General features: G+C 41.9%; 1 protein-coding gene across 1 annotated transcript in view; it reads left to right on the top strand.

Annotated features, from left to right (window-relative positions):
* LOC310932081 (plexin-A2-like) overlaps positions 1 to 20,027 on the top strand; it is a gene marked incomplete at both ends in the record, with an annotated part of 70,676 nt that overhangs the window by 29,593 nt on the left and 21,056 nt on the right. The window contains 5 exons of the mRNA XM_083895354.1: positions 4,678 to 4,917; positions 5,900 to 6,043; positions 6,964 to 7,198; positions 9,536 to 9,678; positions 11,302 to 11,570. Coding sequence (XP_083751480.1) covers positions 4,678 to 4,917; positions 5,900 to 6,043; positions 6,964 to 7,198; positions 9,536 to 9,678; positions 11,302 to 11,570 — 1,031 coding nt within the window. The remainder of the gene's footprint in view (positions 1 to 4,677; positions 4,918 to 5,899; positions 6,044 to 6,963; positions 7,199 to 9,535; positions 9,679 to 11,301; positions 11,571 to 20,027) is intronic.

Here is a 20,027-nt window from a genome sequence, read left to right as displayed (position 1 = left end):
GACAATCAATCGTGTCTGTCTGATTCTGGTCAAAATGACTGGATTGGACGTCAGCGAAAGAACAATACAAAAATACGATACAATCCATTATGTGTCCACAATGTGATGTAGCAATCTTGTGAACTATGTGGACTTGTGCAAAAGTTTAATTTTGTAAAAAAAGACTCCAGTGGACTGATATCAGTAATATTCATGGATGTGATGTCTGCATCGATATCAGACATTAAAAAAAGTACTAATGAGCCATCACTACTCATTAAAGGGCCACTTCACCCCCCAATTTTTTATTTATTTTTTTTTTTTACTAATTTCCAGAGATAAATGTGGTATTTGATCATAAGAGAGTGGATCTGAGATACAAAGTCACTCCCTTCAAAGAAAATAAAAGCCCCACTCTGCTCTTTACTGTGTTTCTGTCAAGTTTCATGAGTAAAAGATATGAAGAAACAGAATAGAATGTGACTTAAACAAACACGGCAGCATCATTATGATTTTACGTTTATTCTTCATTTGACCAAGTGAGGAAAGCGATGTATTTATCTGACCGGCAATTACATGCATCTGAAGTACATCTTATCTCAGTGGTGTCAGCATCATGAGCGTGAATCACCATGGCATCTTGAGAGTCCACAGTACAGATGGCAGAAGAAATTTCCCCTTTGACATCGCTGTTATGTAGTCATGCTTTTGACTTTAAAAGGAGAACAAGCAGTGCTCAGAGAGTATGTTCGAAATTAGTCAGAAGGAGGAAAAAAAAAAAAACACATCTTGTGGGGGGAAAAACACTTTAAATATTCTGACTTTGCTTGTATACCACACGGACGTATGGGTGTATGTGGATGAATAAGAAATAACGCCAGTATTAATAGTTGCCTTGGAATGACAGACAGGCAGGAAAATGGAAAGTGTATATGAGAAGCAAGGACAGTAGCCAAAGCCAGTGAATGTTAGCCGTCATATGACCTCTGACTCTGTGACCTCCTCCCATTTCTCCCACACACATCTCCACTGACGGGGGCCATCCTCTCCTTTATTCCTCTCCGACATTCTCCCTCACACACACACTCTACCCTGGCCAGAGACCTTTTGGATGGTTGAGTGGGCTGTAGCAGCGCAGTAGATCATGGTAATGTATTCAGCCAGTGGGGTTTGAGCGTTACTGCCTTAAAACACCCTGGTTCTGTACAAACACGAGAGAAAGAAGACAGATGAGGCCAGGATTCCAATTATTTTCTCTCTCTCTCTCTGTTGACTTCAGTTCACTTTATCAATGTTGAACAATGTGCAGCTTCTTTTCTCCACATGCCCTAAAGAAATGGATGCACTACACAGTGAATTACTTACTTTAACAGTGCATTACCATATATATATATATATATATATATAATTTCCTTCTGTACTTTCATTGTAGCTTATTGTATCATTTTATAATGAATTACTGTTGATTTTTCCTGTATAAATACTGTACTATAGTACAAAAACAATCACAGCACAGGGGTTTCCCGTAAGAGCAACAGCTACCGTAATTTCACAATAAAACACACACTAAAACATTTAATTACATTGTGAATTGTCACAGTTAAACCTGCACAATTATACTTTATTTATTGTGAAGTTTACAGCATAAAGCCCTCTGATTCCCTGGAAATAATTTTCAGTTTGTTTGTCTAATGTGCGAGAAAAAGACTTATACATAGAATTATCGAGAATATTTTATATCCGTTTACCGAAAGCCCTGCAAATTATGTTTAGAACTATTTGTTGCCCCAAATCCCCCCCCATTGTCTTTACAGTGTCTCATTTACCCATCACTATTTGCTCATGCATGAAAATATAATCTCTACTGACAGGATTCAATGACAGAGAGGACTTATATAAGAAAGAGAGAAGGAGAGAAAGTAAGGACAGCGAAGGAAAAAAAGTATATATATATATATATATATACCCCACAGTATCCATTTCAGGCAGAGCAGATGGTCCAAACTGAACTTGACTTGCAAATGCCTTGCTGTTTCTTCTTCGTGACAGTCATGAAGCTGCAGGAGCATCTGGACCTGTCTTTACACTGTGTCATCATGCCAACAGTGAGGAGAGCAGCCATTTTAAACTTCGCTTGAAAACAGTGTACAGTATATATTCATGACACTTTTTTTATTCCCGTGTCATCAGAAAAAAACATATGGGATGTGCGAAATTATTTTAGAAAATGATGTATACTTTTGACAGGTATACATTTTGCCATTTTTCCATTACTATGTTAAAATGTACACTATATACAGAGGCTATAAAAATGTGCAATATAGAGTGTCTTATATCCTTTTTTTCCAGACAACCTGATTAAAACTTGTTTTTTTTTTCCATTTTCACCAACTATATAAACACACCTGAGCAAAAAGTACTCAAAATGTTTACTATCGGATTGAGTTTGTGAAATATGGAAATACGTCACAGTTCAAAGTTTGCTCGGCTCGTTTTTATGAACAAAAATGAAAGAACGAGAAAAGCACTCGGAGAGCGCAGACCTCCGCCAAGGCAGCTCAGTGCCTACAAAATACACCCTGGTGGCGCGCCTGGGTCAGACAGCGAGTGTTGTAATCAGTGATATCCATTCTTTGGATCACGCCCAAATTTAAATCACTTGTTCCTGGTCCCATTACGGACATTTCCTGAAAATTTCATCCATGCCTCTTTTCGAGTTATGTTGCTAACTAACAGACAGACAAACAAACTCTAAAACATAACTCCGTGGCGGAGGTAAAAAATTGTCTAATTTTGTGACTTTTGCACGATTATTCCTACTTTATATCACTATACTAAAAAATGCGCTATAAAATGAATCATAACTTTGACTCAACAACACATATGAAGAACACGTTTATAGCCTGAATATGTTACATATAAACTCACACCCCCAGGATGTCCATATAAGGAGTTGTCCATTTACCATGGAAAAAATCAGGTTAATGCGATTTCACACAAACTAAACTTGGTGCAAGTGTGTCAGGGGCCCTTCATAGTTATGATATCTCTTTTTGAAAGTGCTTATTGTGTCACTGCGAAAGGCAAATGTCTGAACATCAGGGAAAGCTGCTGCAGAGCATTGGGGCCTTGTCTGCAGCCATGGCGTACAGTGGTATTTCTGTATTGTGCTGTGACAGATGCCTATAAATCTGGATCTTTGGCTGTCTTCCAGCCCCGCTGATAGTCACATAAACGGCTGAAGTGATTTGTTGATTAATCGTTTAGTCGGAAACTACTGGGAAATTACTCACCATCTCTTTTGACTGAAATACTGCTGCGGAGTCATTTTTCAAGCACAAATAGAAGAAGGTTCATGTCTCAAAACATTCTCCCAAAAAAAAAAGAAGAAGGATTGACTGCCTTTTCTGTTTTTTAACCTCCACCAAGGAGGTTTTAGAGTTTGTTTTTCTGTCTGTTAGTTAGCAACATAACTGGAAAAGTCACGGACGGATTTGGATGAAATTTTCAGGAAATGTCCGCAATGGGACCAGAAACAAGTGATTACATTTGGGGTTTGATCCATAGACGCTATCACTGGTTACAACACTCCCTGTCTGACCCAGGAGCGCCAGCCGGGTGTATTTTGTAGGCACTGAGCTGCCTTGGTGGAGGTCTGCTTTATCATTGTAAACAGGATTCAGGAAGTATTGGGAAAAGTGAAGAATTAGTTAATTTTAAATTGAAATAATTGGATAATAATCTGCAACCAGAAAACCACATACTTCCATATTAACATAGTGTAGCCTTGTTCTTTCTTCAAAATATACCTTCACATTTAGATTTTATTAGTGAAAGCATTGGAGGTGACCCATCCTTCCCTTACTGTCAGTCGCCTTGCACCACACTCGTGCAAAACAATTGGCGTATTCTGTGCAGAATGAGTTGGCATCGATCTCTCTGGCTTTTCCTGCAGCAGCAGCAGCAGCAGCAGCAGACAACAGGTAGGAGGTGTGGTAGTGTAGCGATCAGCAGCTTTGATGATATTTACCTCTAATTAAGTTTCTTCCCCAAGGAGAGAGAGAGAGAGGGAGAGGGAAAGCTGAGAGGGAGTGAAAGGAGATAAAAACCTCTCTGAGCAGAGTATCTGTGCAGCAATCAATCCTTACTCCCCTTCCTTCCAGAGCTGAGCTGGGGAGGATGGATGGAAGACAGGTCTCTCATCTGGGCAAACTGGAGAGAAGTAATAAAAGAACCGTAGCTCAATCTCCACCCGCGGAAACAGAGGAGCGATGCCTCCGTTCTCCGAGTCCTCTAGTGTTTTTCAGTAAAGCAGTAAAAGCAAATTATTTTTGATTTTACCGAGGCTTCCTCTCTAATAAAAATGGCAATAATAATGACGGACAATGAATCCCCTTTTTCTCTGAAATGAATGATGACTTTTATCATGTTGGTTGTAGGCTGTTGAGCTCCCTTGCGTGGTTCGTGGTTAAAATCACAAACAAAGGGGGTTTAACTGCAGATCAGCCGGGAAACTTTGTGTCTTATTTTACAGCCGGAGAGAAGGGAAAACCAATTTGTAGCATCGCTTAGCTGTGCGAGTTTATCTTGGATAACTGAATCGTAATCCTTGTTTCATTGCAGGATGCTGAGGCTATCGTAGGCCGTTTTGTGTGCCACATGATCTCACACGGTACTCTTTTTGTGTGTCTTCTTTAGGTGTGTAAAGTGTTAAACACCACCAGTATGAGCTGCTTTGCCCCCTCCCTGGTGGCAGAGTACAACCCGGGTTTGGACACAGTGAAACACGCCGACGAGTTCGGGTTCATCTTCAACAACGTCCAGGCGCTGCTGGTCTACAACAACACCAACCTCGTCTACTACCCAAACCCTTACTTTGAGCCTCTCAGCAACACTGGAGTCCTGGAGCAAAAACCAGGTTCACCCATCATTCTCAAGGTATATTGATGACGGATATTGATGATATTGGTTTTAAACCCTCGCACAAGACGTATCACGATGTCGTTGGCAAAGACGCTGACTCGTGAGATCAAGAGATGTGTATATATAGAGTCAGTGATCAGAGATGTTTAGTTGATTATATGCAATCCACAATATATAACTTTTTTTCACCATTTACTGTTTCTTAATGGTATAATGACTGCTGCAGGCAAGTGACAGAGAGAGAGAGTAGATTTGGGGTTTTGTCAGTCAGTGTCACAGTTAAAAACAGCTGAATCTATTGCTAGATGCTTATATAACTGTATAAGTTTTAATACAAAAGGATGAACCACTTAGTCAGGAAGTCAGGAAGTGAAATACAACAAAGGCAGCTGTACTGTAGCTCTGCCGAGGGAGTGTGAGAAATAATTCCGCTGGTTCTCTTGTGTCACTGAATCACTCCTCCTGCCTGTGCCATGTTAATGCCGCAGCCATGCAGAGTGAAATGGAGCAGAGGAGATCATTAGACAGTGAAAGTGTGTTATGTATTTGACAGTTTGTTGGGCAGGGGGAATGATTTGTTCCTCTTACCCAGCCACAGCAGCAGTAATCATTTGCATAAAGCATATTGGTCCACTCCCCATGTTGGTGAGACCAATAAAAACTTGAAGTATATCCATTTAAAGTACATTTAGAACGGATTAAATAAATATTTTTAATCAGTTGAAACCCCTATTCATTTCACACTGTTCCTATTTACTGCCTCTGTAGAAATAAAGTATGAAATCAAGCCTATAGGATGTAATTTATATTGTATTGTATGATCTATGGCCCTGTGATGGACTGGGTCAACTGGGATTGGCACCGGCGCCCTCTACAACCCTCATGTGGAGGATAAAGCGGTAGAAGATGAATGATTGTATGATGTATTGGCTTTGTTAAGAAAAAAAAAAAAAAAAAAAGAGTCTTGAGTGTTTCACACCCCCTCTGTCCACCATAGGGCAGAAACCTGGTTCCCCCAACATCAGGAGGGGTAAAGCTTAACTACACGGTACTGATTGGAGAGACGCCCTGCTCCGTCACTGTGTCTGAGAGCCAGCTGCTGTGTGAGCCACCCAACCTCACTGGACAATACAAAGTCATGGTCAGTATATGTTCATTATTGTCCATCTTCTTCCATCAATTTCTCTCCCTTTCCCTGTGTCATTCTATCCATTTATTTGTGATTTATTCCCGGTAACAGTTGACCCCTGAACTCCATTAGTCATGCCTTCACTGTTGTTCATTCAGCCAAAGGAAGGGGGTCAAAAGGGGGAACGGCATGAGCGTGCCCCAGCTAACAAAATGTTCTGCCAGGATCTACTTTACTACTTTATTTACTGGCCTGCTCCGGTATTTAGTGCAAGCCACGGATTCATTTTCCTTTCCACCTCAGAGCGTAGGTGACCACATGTGTTTGCACTCAGAATCAATTTCAGCCGACAAGATTTCTACAGCAGCGAGTAGCGTATGATTTCCTTAAAGGTGACATATTATGCAAAATAAACTTTATAATCATTTAAAAAAACGCGAGAGTGCAGGCGAGGGCAATAGTATCCGGAAGAGCGGAAGTCGACGAAGTGTTCTATTCTTGGCTCCACAGTGCAGCACAGAGTTCTACACAAACCTCCAGCCTCAGAGGATTTACTTGTCCAGTGGATGCATTTTATATATGACTGCAATGTGCCAGCTAGAGTCGGCAAATGATGGCTTTTCCAAATGCTAACTGCTGTTAGCTACCGAAGCCTCAGTGACACTGACGTAGTTTCCTGTGTCTCATTTGCATTTAAAGAGACAGGCACTCAAAAGTGAGCGTTCTGAACAGGGCTGTTTTGGCAGGGTGATTGAACTGCTATGGTGCTTCATCCTTAAGGTATTTTGACCAAAGCATGTCACAGACATGATCGTTAGGACACCAGGGAACTAGGTTAACTTGGAGAATAAGGGTATAATTATGTCTACTTTAACAACGCTGGATAATGGAAATAACACATGTTAATTGTGTGTTTTTGCCTATTTCCACAGGTTCAAGTGGGTGGTCTCCACGTGTCTCCTGGCACGGTCAACATTATGTCCGACAGCCTTTTGACCCTTCCCGCCATCGTCAGCATCGCCGCAGGGGGAGGCCTTCTCCTCATCATCGTCATCCTCGTCCTCATCGCCTACAAGCGGAAGTCGCGCGAAAACGATCTCACCCTCAAGCGCTTGCAGATGCAAATGGACAACCTGGAGTCACGCGTGGCCCTGGAGTGCAAAGAAGGTTAGTGGCAGAATAGTCAAGTCAGTACACAGCTGCGGATCAAACTACTGTTTTCAGATTGTAGAGTGAGGATGATTACAGGTCTGTTTTGCTTAGAATATAGTCATTTCAGACGCTGCTCTAGCACTGATGTGGCTAAATGGTGCTGGGGAATGCATTTCCCTCGTGTAGGCTGCAATCATACAAAAAGGGAAAAATGTCTATTTGTGCATATTGTACAGTAAATTATTGGTTGCCTGTGTGTGTTTAATAATTCATAGAAAATTCCTCCAAATCTGGGACAGTGAGTCATTTTTTCGCTTTTGTGCCACAACACACAGATTTAGTCCATTAGCCGAGTATGTGACCCGTCTGGTCACGCAGTGAATCCTCAGAGTTCTTGCTGCTTTCTAGTTTGCAGGCTCCACACAAACTTGCAGAAGAGCTGAAGGATGAATACAGAGTTTCTCATTAGAGTTAACCACCCTCAGCAAGGCACATTATGTTTAGGACATTTTATTCATGTCTTAACTGGTGTGGTCGCTCCATGCATATGCTTTCATGAGCTGTGTTCTGTGCCGCCGTCATTGTGTATGTTTATGTGTATGTTTACATGACTTAGAAAAGGTATATTTTTATTGCAGTTGGGAGTCAGGGACAGTAGCTAAGCTTGAATTAACTTGAAATATATTGTGTTTTAGCCCTGTAGAAATGGTCAGTAAATGCTATCAAGCTACTACACACCAAGTTCCCAATGACACTGCAGCAGAAAAATCTGACACACAACTAGTTTGAAGCACACTCCTCCCTCGTGGCTCCGGGGGTTAACAGAGAGCACTGTAGTCGATTTGACCTCAGGAACCTCTGCCCGGTGGGAGGACCGCCGATAACCTCCGGCTGACCTCAAGTTGCTCCACCACACAGCAGTTCACGGAGACTGCGACATTTTTATATGTGTATTACTACTTTCAAATAAAAACTGCGCATTAGCCATTCGTGTCGTAATTGGGGGTTATTATTGCTGATCACTGAGGCAGCAAATGTGGGGTTTATTTTTTGACAGTGTTCAGTGTACAGATTCATTGAAGCCAATTAGCCAAGTATACCAATCGGCTCCAATAGGGCATTTTGCGACCTATAGGCACAGTCACGGTTGCTCGTGGCTTGTTATTTAAATTATTTCACAGTGTGTTTAGCTTAAAAGTGCGTTCACTGAACCATTTAAATGTAATTTCCTTCTGCAAACACTCCACCAACCAAAAAACAGATGCTCTTGATGCATTCAAGGAACCTTGGAAATGTAATCACTTCTGCAGTCCACCAAACAAACACCTGCTGCTGCTGCTGCTGATGCCACCTTTTTGGTAATGGATGCCCATCTAATTAGGTCATTGGGTCTTTCGAGAAGTGTGAAATCCACTTGGAAAACATTGACTGACTTTTTTTCTGGTGGCTATCCTTTTTCTATCAGTTTTTAATGATCCCTTATTGGTCGGCCGCTAGTTCAGGGGATTTTGTCAGTCATAGAGGACCTTATAACCCTCCAGCTACCCCGGAGTGGCTCATCTGGCGTTACCATACAGGGAAAACAACTTATTGCAGCTAACTTCCAGAGTGGTTAAATGACAGACAGGCAGACAGAGCAGGGAAACAGAAGGGGAATGAGTCATACACAGGCAGCCTCAGGAGTGCAGAGGATTACATTTTTTTAACCATTAGCAGTGACCAGGAATGTACCGGCCTGCAGGGTGGATTTAGATGCTACCTGTGTACCTTCCTGATGAGCACCCGTGTGCCTGTAAGCTTATGCATTGGCCGGGTAAACTCAGTGGTCACAGCGGGGGCCGGTAGGCGAGGGCTGAGGACTGTTTTGAGATGTCGAAGCTGTGAGGCGGGTGTTAGGGGGGACTGCTGCTGCTCCTGTGATAGGCTGCAGATGGGGAGCCTCCCCAAGGGCAGCGAAGCAGAGCAACTGAGCTGTGAGTCTGAGCAAGGAGTCGGTCAGGACGGAGCCAATTAACTAGCGCTCATCTGCAGCCTCACACTGAGATGACACACACACACACTTTGGTTGCAGGAGTAACAACTAATTTACCGTCTGGTAGATAAAATAATGAGTGACAAGAGGCAAGAGTGCGCGTGTGCGTGTGTTGTCTCTGACATAAAGACTATCTTGAGCTTTAGCCGACAGCTTCATCATAATGGTAGTGAAGACCATGAAGATAAGAAGGATTCACATGTTTGGTTCTTGGGGGGGGGGGGGGGGGGGATTAAAGAACAGCCTCATACAGATTTACTGAACGTGCTACTCAGTGTAACCTCAAACTGGCTTCTGTCTTTGTCTTTCTTTCATCCCAGCCTTTGCTGAGCTACAGACGGACATCAACGAGCTGACCAGTGACCTGGACAGAGCTGGAATCCCCTATCTGGACTACCGGACTTATGCAATGAGAGTCCTGTTCCCCGGCATAGAGGATCATCCTGTCCTCAGAGAGCTGGAGGTAAATTCAAGAGACCAAGAAAGACACTGAAAAAAAGATAAATGTGATATAAATGACACACATTTAACGCAAAGTCTAACTGAAGTAAAAACAACAAAACAAAGAGAGATGGGGCAAGTAGTGGAGTTTGTTTGCCCCTTAACACTTTGCCTCAGGCAACCTCCATAAGCAGCAGAGCGCTTGAGGGGGAAATGATACCAGTGTGCCACTTATCCTTCCTACCCTCTGGCCTCACACACATGCACACATATAGTTGGTCATGCCAGGCAGTTTGCTCTCATGCGCACAAATTTTACACCTCACTCGTACACTCGCCTGTGAAAAAAAAAACAGGGTTCCAGTACTAGGTTTTTCATCCACCAGTGGCTGCAGTATGACGCCTAATGAATACAATTATTTTCCAGTCCTCGGTCAGGATTGCAGGTCCCTGTGTCACGGGAGGGAGGGAGGGAGGGAGGGAAAAAAAGGAAAACTGTCTGGTTAACACATTTCACTCATCTTTTACGAGAGCAGAGTGGAAGAGCTTGGAAAATGAGGTTATTTTATGTGGAATGCACAGAGTGGTGTCCACTATCCCGGATAAAGCGATTCATCATGATAGAGAGGGTTTGCCTTTCTATTTTAAGACCGACTGTGAGGGAGGATGGAATTGCTTTATTGGGCAGAAAGATTGCGGCTCGTATCAGATCGCATTAGTTGTGACTTTGATTCATTGCGTGTTTGCCGTTTGCTCATGTTTCTTGTGCATTTTATTTATTTATTTATTTATTTATTTATCCATGTGATTGTATGCATACATGCATACATGTATATATTCATACATGCAGCCTTAATTTATACTTGAGAAATGAGCAAGGTGTGACCATCGCTTACAATATCAAGTAAAATCAAAGAGAGAATTATAGCATAACATTGTTTACACTGTTGCATGTATGCACCATTTGGTAAGTGTGGATTTCCTATCAAATTTAATCTAATCTAAAGGCAACGTCTCCCCCACTTCTACGCCATCGTTCAGTCAGTTATTTCAGGTTTGCATGACATGCATTTGTATTCAAAGTAAAATCCAAATTAGCCAAAAGAAATTCCCATTTAATGTAACTTAAAATAAAGTTAGGTCAAGCGAAGTCTGTCGTCACCGACCAGGATTAGTCTTTCAAACTTTTTTGGTAACTCAGAGATCGTCTTACGCTGAGAAGTCGTTTGACATTCGACTTGGTTGTGAAATGGCGGCCAACTCGGAGCACTGTGCTTTTTAAAAAAGACCTGGGTCAATAATTGATTAAGATCTTCTCAATTACTCACCATGAGTGGGAACGTCTGTCTCCCTGAAGTGAAACATGAGCGAGGGTTTTGGTCCGTTCGGGGGAAGAAGAAAAAAAATGTTTGTTTTGTGTGAGGCAAGGTCAGGGTGGAAGCTAAAGAGAAGTGAAACACTGCTAGTTTTGTATATTTTGTTTTTGTTATTAATATTAGTGCTGGAAGCATCTCCTAGCAAGCATGCATTTTTCTTCAGGTGGAAGCTAAAGAGAAGTGAAACACTCCTAGTTTTGTATATTTTTCGTTTTTTTTATTAATATAAGTGCTGGAAGGTTCTCATAGCAAGCATGCATTTTTCTTCAGGTGTCGGGTAATGGCCAGCAGAATGTGGAGAAGGCCTTGAAGCTCTTTGGCCAGCTCATCAACAACAAAGTGTTCCTGCTCACCTTCATCCGCACGCTGGAAATGCAGCGCTCTTTCTCCATGAGGGACCGCGGCAACGTGGCCTCACTTATCATGACGGCGCTGCAGGGACGACTGGAGTACGCCACCGACGTCCTTAAGCACCTGCTGTCAGACCTCATTGACCGCAACCTGGAGAGCAAAAACCACCCCAAGTTACTGCTGCGCAGGTAAAAACGGCACGCATGTTCGCCACGAAGCATGTTGATAATGACCCGTAGCAATGCCACGACTCTGAAAGGTTCCATGCATTCGATTAATTAAACACTGTGAATTAGATTTCGGGGGCGGGGGGGGGGGATATCATTCTTTTCACGGGTTAATCATTTAATACATTTGGCTTTCAGCATCAATGTTAAACATTAAAGGTGCCGTATGTAAGAATGTGGCCAAAAACGGTTACTACATTCAAATTCAGGTCTTTTATGTTTCGTTTTCTGACATAACTGGCAACCCCGTGGTTGCTCCGCAGTCTACCGACTGCAATGATTGGTAGATGGCGGTAGGTGGCGCCACATGCCAAAACATGATTTCAAAACAAAAACATGATTTGCAGTCTGCAAAAGATTTTTTTTAATGCAAATATTTTGTCTGTACTGTTGTTGTTGGTGAGTTCAGTTTGTTATATGAACATTATTCCTGAGTCTCTGTGACATATTGGGAGGATTTTCTGGCCAGTTGCTTTAGATTTATTACATAATGCACCTTTAATTAATGCTCCTGTTTTGACTTTAAAAGTGTTCCAAAGAAAAAAGCACATGAAACACGTCGAACAGAAAACGATTCCCTTAATTCCCAGTCATGCTGTGCGCTTTTGAAAACAGTTTGCGATGTTACAGAGTTTAATCAAAAGAAATAACAAGATACTGTGTGTCTGTTGATATGTGATCTGTGACCGGAGGATATTTATTGAGACACAGAGAACTCAGCTCTCATTTAAAAAACATGTAAATAAGCACACTGGCTGTAGGAGGATTTTGATTCATATAGACAGATGGACGAGGAGTGTTTTGAAGCACACACCCCGCCTTCCTCTTTTTTCTCTTCTTGTGGGTGGATGCGTTGCTGATTTCCCTGCGTGTTTCTCTGCATGTTCCTCTGCAGACACTTCAGGCTTGTAGTGAGTGCTACAGTAACATCTACAGTAAATGCTGTGCACTCAATGTCAGGAAAAGCAATCCTCTCTCTGTAATTCCACCATCTCTCTCTCTCTCGCACTGTGTCTTTCCCTCGTGCTCTCTCTCATTGCCAATGTCAGTCTCACTTATCCTCCAGGCTCAGGCACCTTATAAAACATGCAGAAGCGGCGGGTTCAACTTAACTTTTTCAGCCCCCCTCTTCGTGTCTCCGGTGTACATTGTTTTCCAGGGAAATCGGGAAAATGTGTTAAAACTTTAAACACCAGGTTTCCTCAGCTGCTTTGGTCTCTGTTTATATATAGAAAAAGTTTACTTAGAAACAAGAAAAGTGCTCTGTGCTTGACTTTGACTCAGTCAGTTAGAGAAGGCAGCTGCTACAAGTTAAAACAACACTTCTGTTCTGATGTGAATGTTCCCGTCAGCATTTGTAGTTTAAAAACCCACTTTAAGACATAGATGTGGACTACAGAGCAACACTTGGACTTAAATTTGGCTGTTATTTCAAATGACAGCAGGCCCCAAGTCACCTCTAAGCTTTCATTATCCTCTCTCTCATTAGGAGCTGTGGTACATAATCCTGGGTCCTGCCGTTGCAGCCTGGAGGGCTAAATGTCCTGTAGTTTTTTTTATTTCACACATTTAAAAAAAAAAAAAAAAAATTCAAGGGATTATTGATTTATCTTGGCTTTTTTTTTTTCTTCTTCTATTTTTGACACACAAATGTTCACCTTCAGGTGCCTTTTCTATTCTACTGTCTCCTTTCTTTTATGTCATCTATCGATAAAGCATGTTGCGTCTGTGTGTCTGTCTGTGACAGGCATATCTCACTGACCATTAGTCAGATCTCCCTTCGACTTTGGATATGGGTTGAGAATGGCCTGATGGTGTGCATCCTTGATTTTCACAGTTTTTGGAGGAATTTTAACTTTTCGCTGATTTATCACGCTGCACCAGGCAGGCAGCGGCTCATCAGCAGCAGCTGTGCTGTCTGGAGCGGGGAGGTGGTAGTGAAGAGGCTGTACTCACTGTGGGTGAGACATTTTCACACGGTTCACCATTAGCATGCTACTACTTTGCGGCTAACTTGGCGAACCTGTTTCCAAAGGTAAGCTAGCGAGGCTACAGTTAGCATTAGCATAGGGCTACCATAATACAAACACTGTGCAACCTCATTAGGCACAACGCAAATGTTTTCATTTTCGATTAGCCTTAGCATAGCTAGCTGTTGTGACTGTCAGCTACGCCAGTTGCAAAGTATTTGTATTACGTTAACCTTTACATTCCTTATCATGCATTACCGTAACTGAATCTTCTTCAGCTCCCACTATAGGAATACTTTGCACTAGTATAATATGATATTGAAATGCTTGCCACTATGCTGACGAAAGACCCCCACTGTTGTCAATTGTTGGCGTGCCTCTTTTGTGTTTGCTAGAATATGTAATACTAATTGAAGCTGAATCCAGTGTGCATGTAATAGAACTGCAGAAGTAGTTGTCACTCTGAATGTTGTTGTATGAATGAATTATTTGTGAGCTTGCAGTCTCTGGGTAAGGTTTATACATGGGTATGGGATAGAGCCAGCACACAGTGAAGACCTGCATGTCGCCCAACCTACTTCCTGTCCTCATTTATATTACAGTGGGGTGAAAGTGCATCTCGAGACATATTTGAGCTGTGCTTTTCCCACCATTCAACTGTCACTGAATTTTTCTTTTTTTCTAGAGAGGGGATATTATTTCCACAAGCCAGCAAGCTCTAAGAGAAAACCACAATCATACAAGCATCACAGAAATAGTCCTATCTGTCATGTTGCTTTAAGGAAAGGATACGGACACATTTTATATGGTCAACAAAAGCCATGAAAAGACCAAAACCAATGAGGCAGTAGTGAATCTTGCAGTCCTTTTTCAGAAATTCTACACCCCAGGAATGTATACTTCATACTGGAGAACCTGTATTTGTTTGTTTAAGCCTGTCGGCTACTCAGATAATACTTGTTTTAAAGGTGCATTATGTAATAAATCTAAAGCAACTGGCCATAAAATCCTCCTAATATGTCACAGAGACTCAGGAATAATGTTCATATAACAAACTGAACTCACCAACAACAACAGTACAGCCAAAATATTTGCATTAAAAAAAATCTTTTGCAGACTGCAAATATTGTTTATGTTTTGAAATCATGTTTTGGCATGTGGCGCCACCTACCGCCGGCTACCAATAATTGCAGTCAGTAGAGTCTCAGCTGCCGAGCAACCACGGGTTGCCAGTTACGTCAGAATATGAAACATAAAAGACCTCTGTATTTTGAATTTGAATGTAGTAACCGTTTTTGGCCACATTCTTACATATGGCACCTTTAATTGTACATGTCCTATGGGCCTTTAATAGTATAAACATATAGAATATTAACACTTTAAAAATCAGTCTATTATGTAAATATAAAAGGATTAAAATAATTAAAACCTGTTCATTTTTCTCAGATTGATTGACAAGTACTTAAATAAAAGGACTGGCATTAAACAACAATTGAACTGCCCGAGTGTACCATGAAAAGAGTGCCTCCAAACGTTGTAGGGAGTAAGTGCTGTATGTAGTAAGTGTGATGTCCAGGTCGCAAAGGGGGTTCTGACAAACGAGCAGTGCAGTGTTCCGGCAAAAGCGAGGCCTCCCTTAATTGTTGAGTTCAGCTCCAGTCAGAAGATGGAACTGCCGTGCCTTCACGAACCGGAGCGCAGAGGGAAAGGGAAGACAGGAGGGGAAACAGATTGAGGAATTTTGTGGAGGCATTTAAAAAAATGGCAATTAAAAAAAATAAATCTATTTTTAGCAGAAAAAATTAAACAGAAATTCTGAAAACTCTTTGCAGGGAAATGCATGTCAACTAGTTTTTGATTACATTTACGCTGGATCTGAGCCAGCGTCTCTCCATCCCTATGTCTGCAACACTCTCTTCTATATTCTTTTCACACATACCTTGTCTCTCTCGTGGCACCTTATCTCCCAACAATATTGTGTTTCTGTTAAATTGCTGATGTCCTACTATCACATTAGCTTATATTAGTCACTAGACTAAGAATTTAGAGCTCATTAATGTAATATTTTGCCTCAAAAAGCGAGGCTTTCCCATCTAGTTGTGTAATAAAAACGCAATAAACGCAAGTGTATGTCTTTGCTGACATTAGACTTCAACACTGCAATATCACTTAAGTTCCTGGAATTACATGTGCGAGGTGTTCTCTTGCTCCTCTGAGGCATGTTGTTTAAAAGACGCTCTGGACTACTTGGAATTTAAGGATGCAAGGAACGTTCTTTCTCTTGGTATAAGAAGATTTCAGCTTACAGACACTAACATTCTCCTAGAAGCTCCGTGAAAGCAGTGCGTAAGCTCTGGCCGACGTGTTTGATTTCCTCACTCTCCAGCCTGCAAAGTGGAACCGATGCTGTACCTGTACAGTTTTTTTTTACGATTGCGTTTCCCACCGTTAGTGAAATATGCTCTTGGTCACATTCACGTCTGGTCACTTCACAGCATTGTCCTCTCATGCCTCGCTGCCCGCTATTACTTTTTTCACATGAGACTGTTCTCCATTCTCTTCATTATCTCCTTGTGTTTAGCCACAGCCGTCGTCTTGACTCTGTCTCTTTCTTCTCCTTCCTTTTCATAATATCCTTTTAATGGAATCACACAACATTGCTTCCACCACCTTGAGACTTTTCAATCTTGTATTATTTTTCTCCTCAGCGTTTTTTTCTAATGAGATTTCCGCCCATGCAGAGCAATAGAGTACAGCATTAATAAGGCAGCGAGAATTGTGTTTGGCATTAGCCTCATTGAAAGACATTCCACTGCCTGCTAATATAGCCTCCCCTACACCCGAGCTGCCATTAGGGCGACCAGAAACTGGGGGGGGAGGATGTGAAGCCCCCATTAAATGCTATGTGGTATAATGAAATCCTGATGTTCATTAATGGAACTCAATTAATTGAAAAAAGGAAGTGGATGTCGATGAAGAGGAGGAAAAGACTGAAAGCAGAAGGAGGACAAAGTGCACCTCCCCTCCTGACATTCAAAAGGAGCGATATTATGCGGGAGTTAGTATCACCCCCGCACAAAGGCCTTTATTTGACTTCCTGCTTTGGGACTTACTGAGCTTATTAAAATGCTTAATAGGTTCCATTAACTTCTAACACACTTAAGACTAAAACAAACGGGGAGGGGAACATGGTAGGCAGCAGAGGGGCCAGTTACAGGGAGATTTTGGCTGTTCTTCAATAAATACATTTAGGTTTGTTCAGCAAGAAAAGAGTTCACAGAGTTGCTCTTTATTGTGATTTTCAATGAAGACTCTGCATGTGGGTCTTCCTTACTTGTACCCTCAAGTGTTTCTTTGTATATAAAGCAGAGAGGGATAGAGTTTGTGTTTGTGCGCCACCTTCAGTGGATGTAGCCAGTTGCACATGCTCAGGATCGTGCTCTTCCTCGAGCAGAAACTGGGTGAAGTAATGCTCGTCTTTCTCTCCCTTCTGGCGCATCACATTTGAAATATTGACGCTGACTTGTCACCAAGCTCTCCATCCGCTCAGCGAGCTGCCGATAGACTGGCCAGCAGTCTCGCTCCAGACATGGGAGTCACTGTCACGACTCATAATAATAAGAATTGACAAGAATATTTGGTTATTTCATCCATCCATCCATCCATCTTCTACCCCTTTATTTTCCATGTGAGGGTTGCGGGGGGAGCTGTGACAATCTCAGCTGAAATAGGGCGATAGGCTGAGTACACTCTTGACAGATCGCCAGTCCATCACAGGGCCACAATCACACCTATGGTCAATTTAGAGTGTCCAATCCCAATATTGCTTTTTTTGGACTGTGGAGGAAACTGGCACACAGTCGTCTTGCTGCAAAGGCAAGAGTGCTAACGACTACACCAACCGTGTGGCCCATTTGGTTATTAGATTGGTCGTTAAAAAGGTCGACCAGTGATTATTTATGGATAAATTAATAAGATAAAAAACTGAGCAGTGTTTAATTAGTGAATGCATTAATAAAAAATTAGTGCTGGGCACGCTAACGGCGTTTGCGGCGTCAACATTAACGCATGACGCGTTGCCATGACGACTGACCGGAAAAAGACACGCGTGGCGTCGTGTTTTTGTGCCGCGGCACCGGAGTCCAGGCTCCATTTACCTTATGGAGGTAGGTTAGCTCCGTTATCTGCGTTAGCTCCTTTAGCTCCTTTAGTGCCGTTAGCGCACCTATAGTCCAACTGGAGAACTACAAATAACCAGCGTACTTGTGTACTGCGTATGTTCGCCTCTGTTTTTAAAGTTTAGTGTTACTTTAGAGACTTATTTTAACTTTTTTTCCGGTCAGTCATCATGGAAACGATTAATGCGTTAACATTGACGCCGGTTTTCTCCAGGTTCTCCGGCTTCCTCCCACAATCAAAAAACATGCAGATTTGGGGATTAGGTGAATTGGTCACTCTAAATTGACCTTAGGTTGTTTGTCTCTATATGTGGCCCTGCGATGGACTGGCGAACTGTCCACGGTGTACCCCGCCTATCGCCCTATGTCAGCTGAGATAGGCTCAGCAGAACCTAGAAGATGGATGCATAGAATCCCTTATCACATTTTTGCTTGAAATGCCCCCTGTCGTAACAAAATACAGCTTCTACTGTCTTGCACTTGAAGCAGAGTTCAGTTTTCAGGTGTGAGGAGAAAGGGAGTATTAAGAATGACCAACACTTTTTTGCAGCCTCTGTGATTAAACGATCTGTTGTTCCCTCCTCTGGCTCACACAATCCTTCCAGGACCGCTGCCTCGGGCCCCAGGCTCTTGCTTATAGCCCTCAAACATGACTTAACGCAATTATCTCCATAATAGTCATAATCTCCCTTTGGGTCCATTCAGAGACTGAATAGGTATAATCATCCCCAGCACTATTTAGCTCTGAGGAGACGAAAGCCTTCCAGCTTGTCTTTAATACCTGGCAGCTTCAATTCCGACTAATCCGTGGTTCACCACAGTGTAAGGCCTCTCCATCATATCCACCAGAGTAATCACTGTAATTTCCTGCCACATTAAAAAGGTCTTCTTTTTTCTTCTTTTTTCTTTTCTCAATGCATCGCTGTTTAAATGTACAAGTTGATGGGGAGCAATCATTTGCCAGGTGACAATCGCAAAAGCTCTAACGCTCGCACGGACTATGGTGCACTTCACCATTAGGCACGTTAACTTGTGATTATGTTTGAGCTAGTGGGAGTAATGACAGTGATGCCAGTGTGTGGACCAAAAGCTGACAGGTAGACAACTCCCATGTCCAGTCCGGTCACGTTCAGGTAGCATTTTTAATCATGCGTTGTCAAACTGAGGAGGTGAAAGAGCAGAGCTGTCTGTGTCGTTTTGTATTCACCTCAGGTGCTCGTCCACATGGGTTACACAGAACTAACCCTTTCATATGTCCTTCATGCTTGTTAACCATGCCCACCTGGCAGTTCGGTGTTCCTGTCTTATTTTTTTTCTGAATTGAACTTCTGTTACTCCAGTGTTCCATGATTGTGCTAATGGGGCAGATGGGGGATATTTTGTCTGCCATGCGGACACATGAGAAGAAAAAAAAATGACGAAAAATAAAAAATGTAAATCTCGAGTTTCAAAGTCGAGGTCTCGAGTTTCTAAAAATGATGAAAAAAAATTATTTCCCAAAAAAAAATCATATTTTTTTTTCATCATTTTTTTAGAAAGTCGAGGTCACGAGTTTGAAATGCTTTGATGTTTAATGTTTTTTTTTGTTTTTTTTACTTTTTTTTTAGAAACACATTTTTTTTGGAAAAACATTTGTTTGGAAAAAACTTTTTTTTTGGAAAAACTTTTTTTTGGAAAATACTTTTTTTGGAAAATACTTTTTTTTGGAAAATACTTTTTTTGGAAAATACTTTTTTTGGAAAAAACTTTTTTTGGAAAAAACTTTTTGAGGAAAAAACTTTTTTGAAAGAATCTTCATTTCTTGAAAAAATCTCGAGTTTCCAAAAAAATATGAAAAAAATATATTTTTTTCATAATTTTTTGGAAACTCGAGATTTCAATTTATCGATTTTTTCGTCATTTTTTTTTTTTCCTCATGTCACTTCATATCCGTAGATATGAGCAGGAATTGTATAAAAAAAAAACAAGAGGTATACGCGGTTCTCTTGTGTGCCATGTTGGAAATCACGATGAGGTCATTGCAAGTGTGTGTGTGTGTGTGTGTGTGTTCATGCCCAACCAAGCCCAGCAGCAGGCTGCACCTCCATGTGTGACTGACTGGGAAGGGAGAGGAGGTAACGGAGGAGGAAGGCGGTGAGGAAATGAGAGGGAGATCGTTTTGGCTGTGATCAGGCGTTACCTGGCTGCGACAGCACTCATCTCTCTCAACAGCTGAGGCTTGTCACAGCTGACGGAGTCCCGCTGTGTTCAACCACACATGAATACAAACA

The sequence above is a fragment of the Microchirus variegatus genome (assembly GCF_963457635.1).
Source record: "Microchirus variegatus genome assembly, chromosome: 9".
Classification (NCBI taxonomy): Eukaryota; Metazoa; Chordata; class Actinopteri; order Pleuronectiformes; family Soleidae; genus Microchirus; species Microchirus variegatus.
Note: the sequence above shows the minus strand (reverse complement) of the source record. Positions and strands in the feature narration are given on the sequence as shown.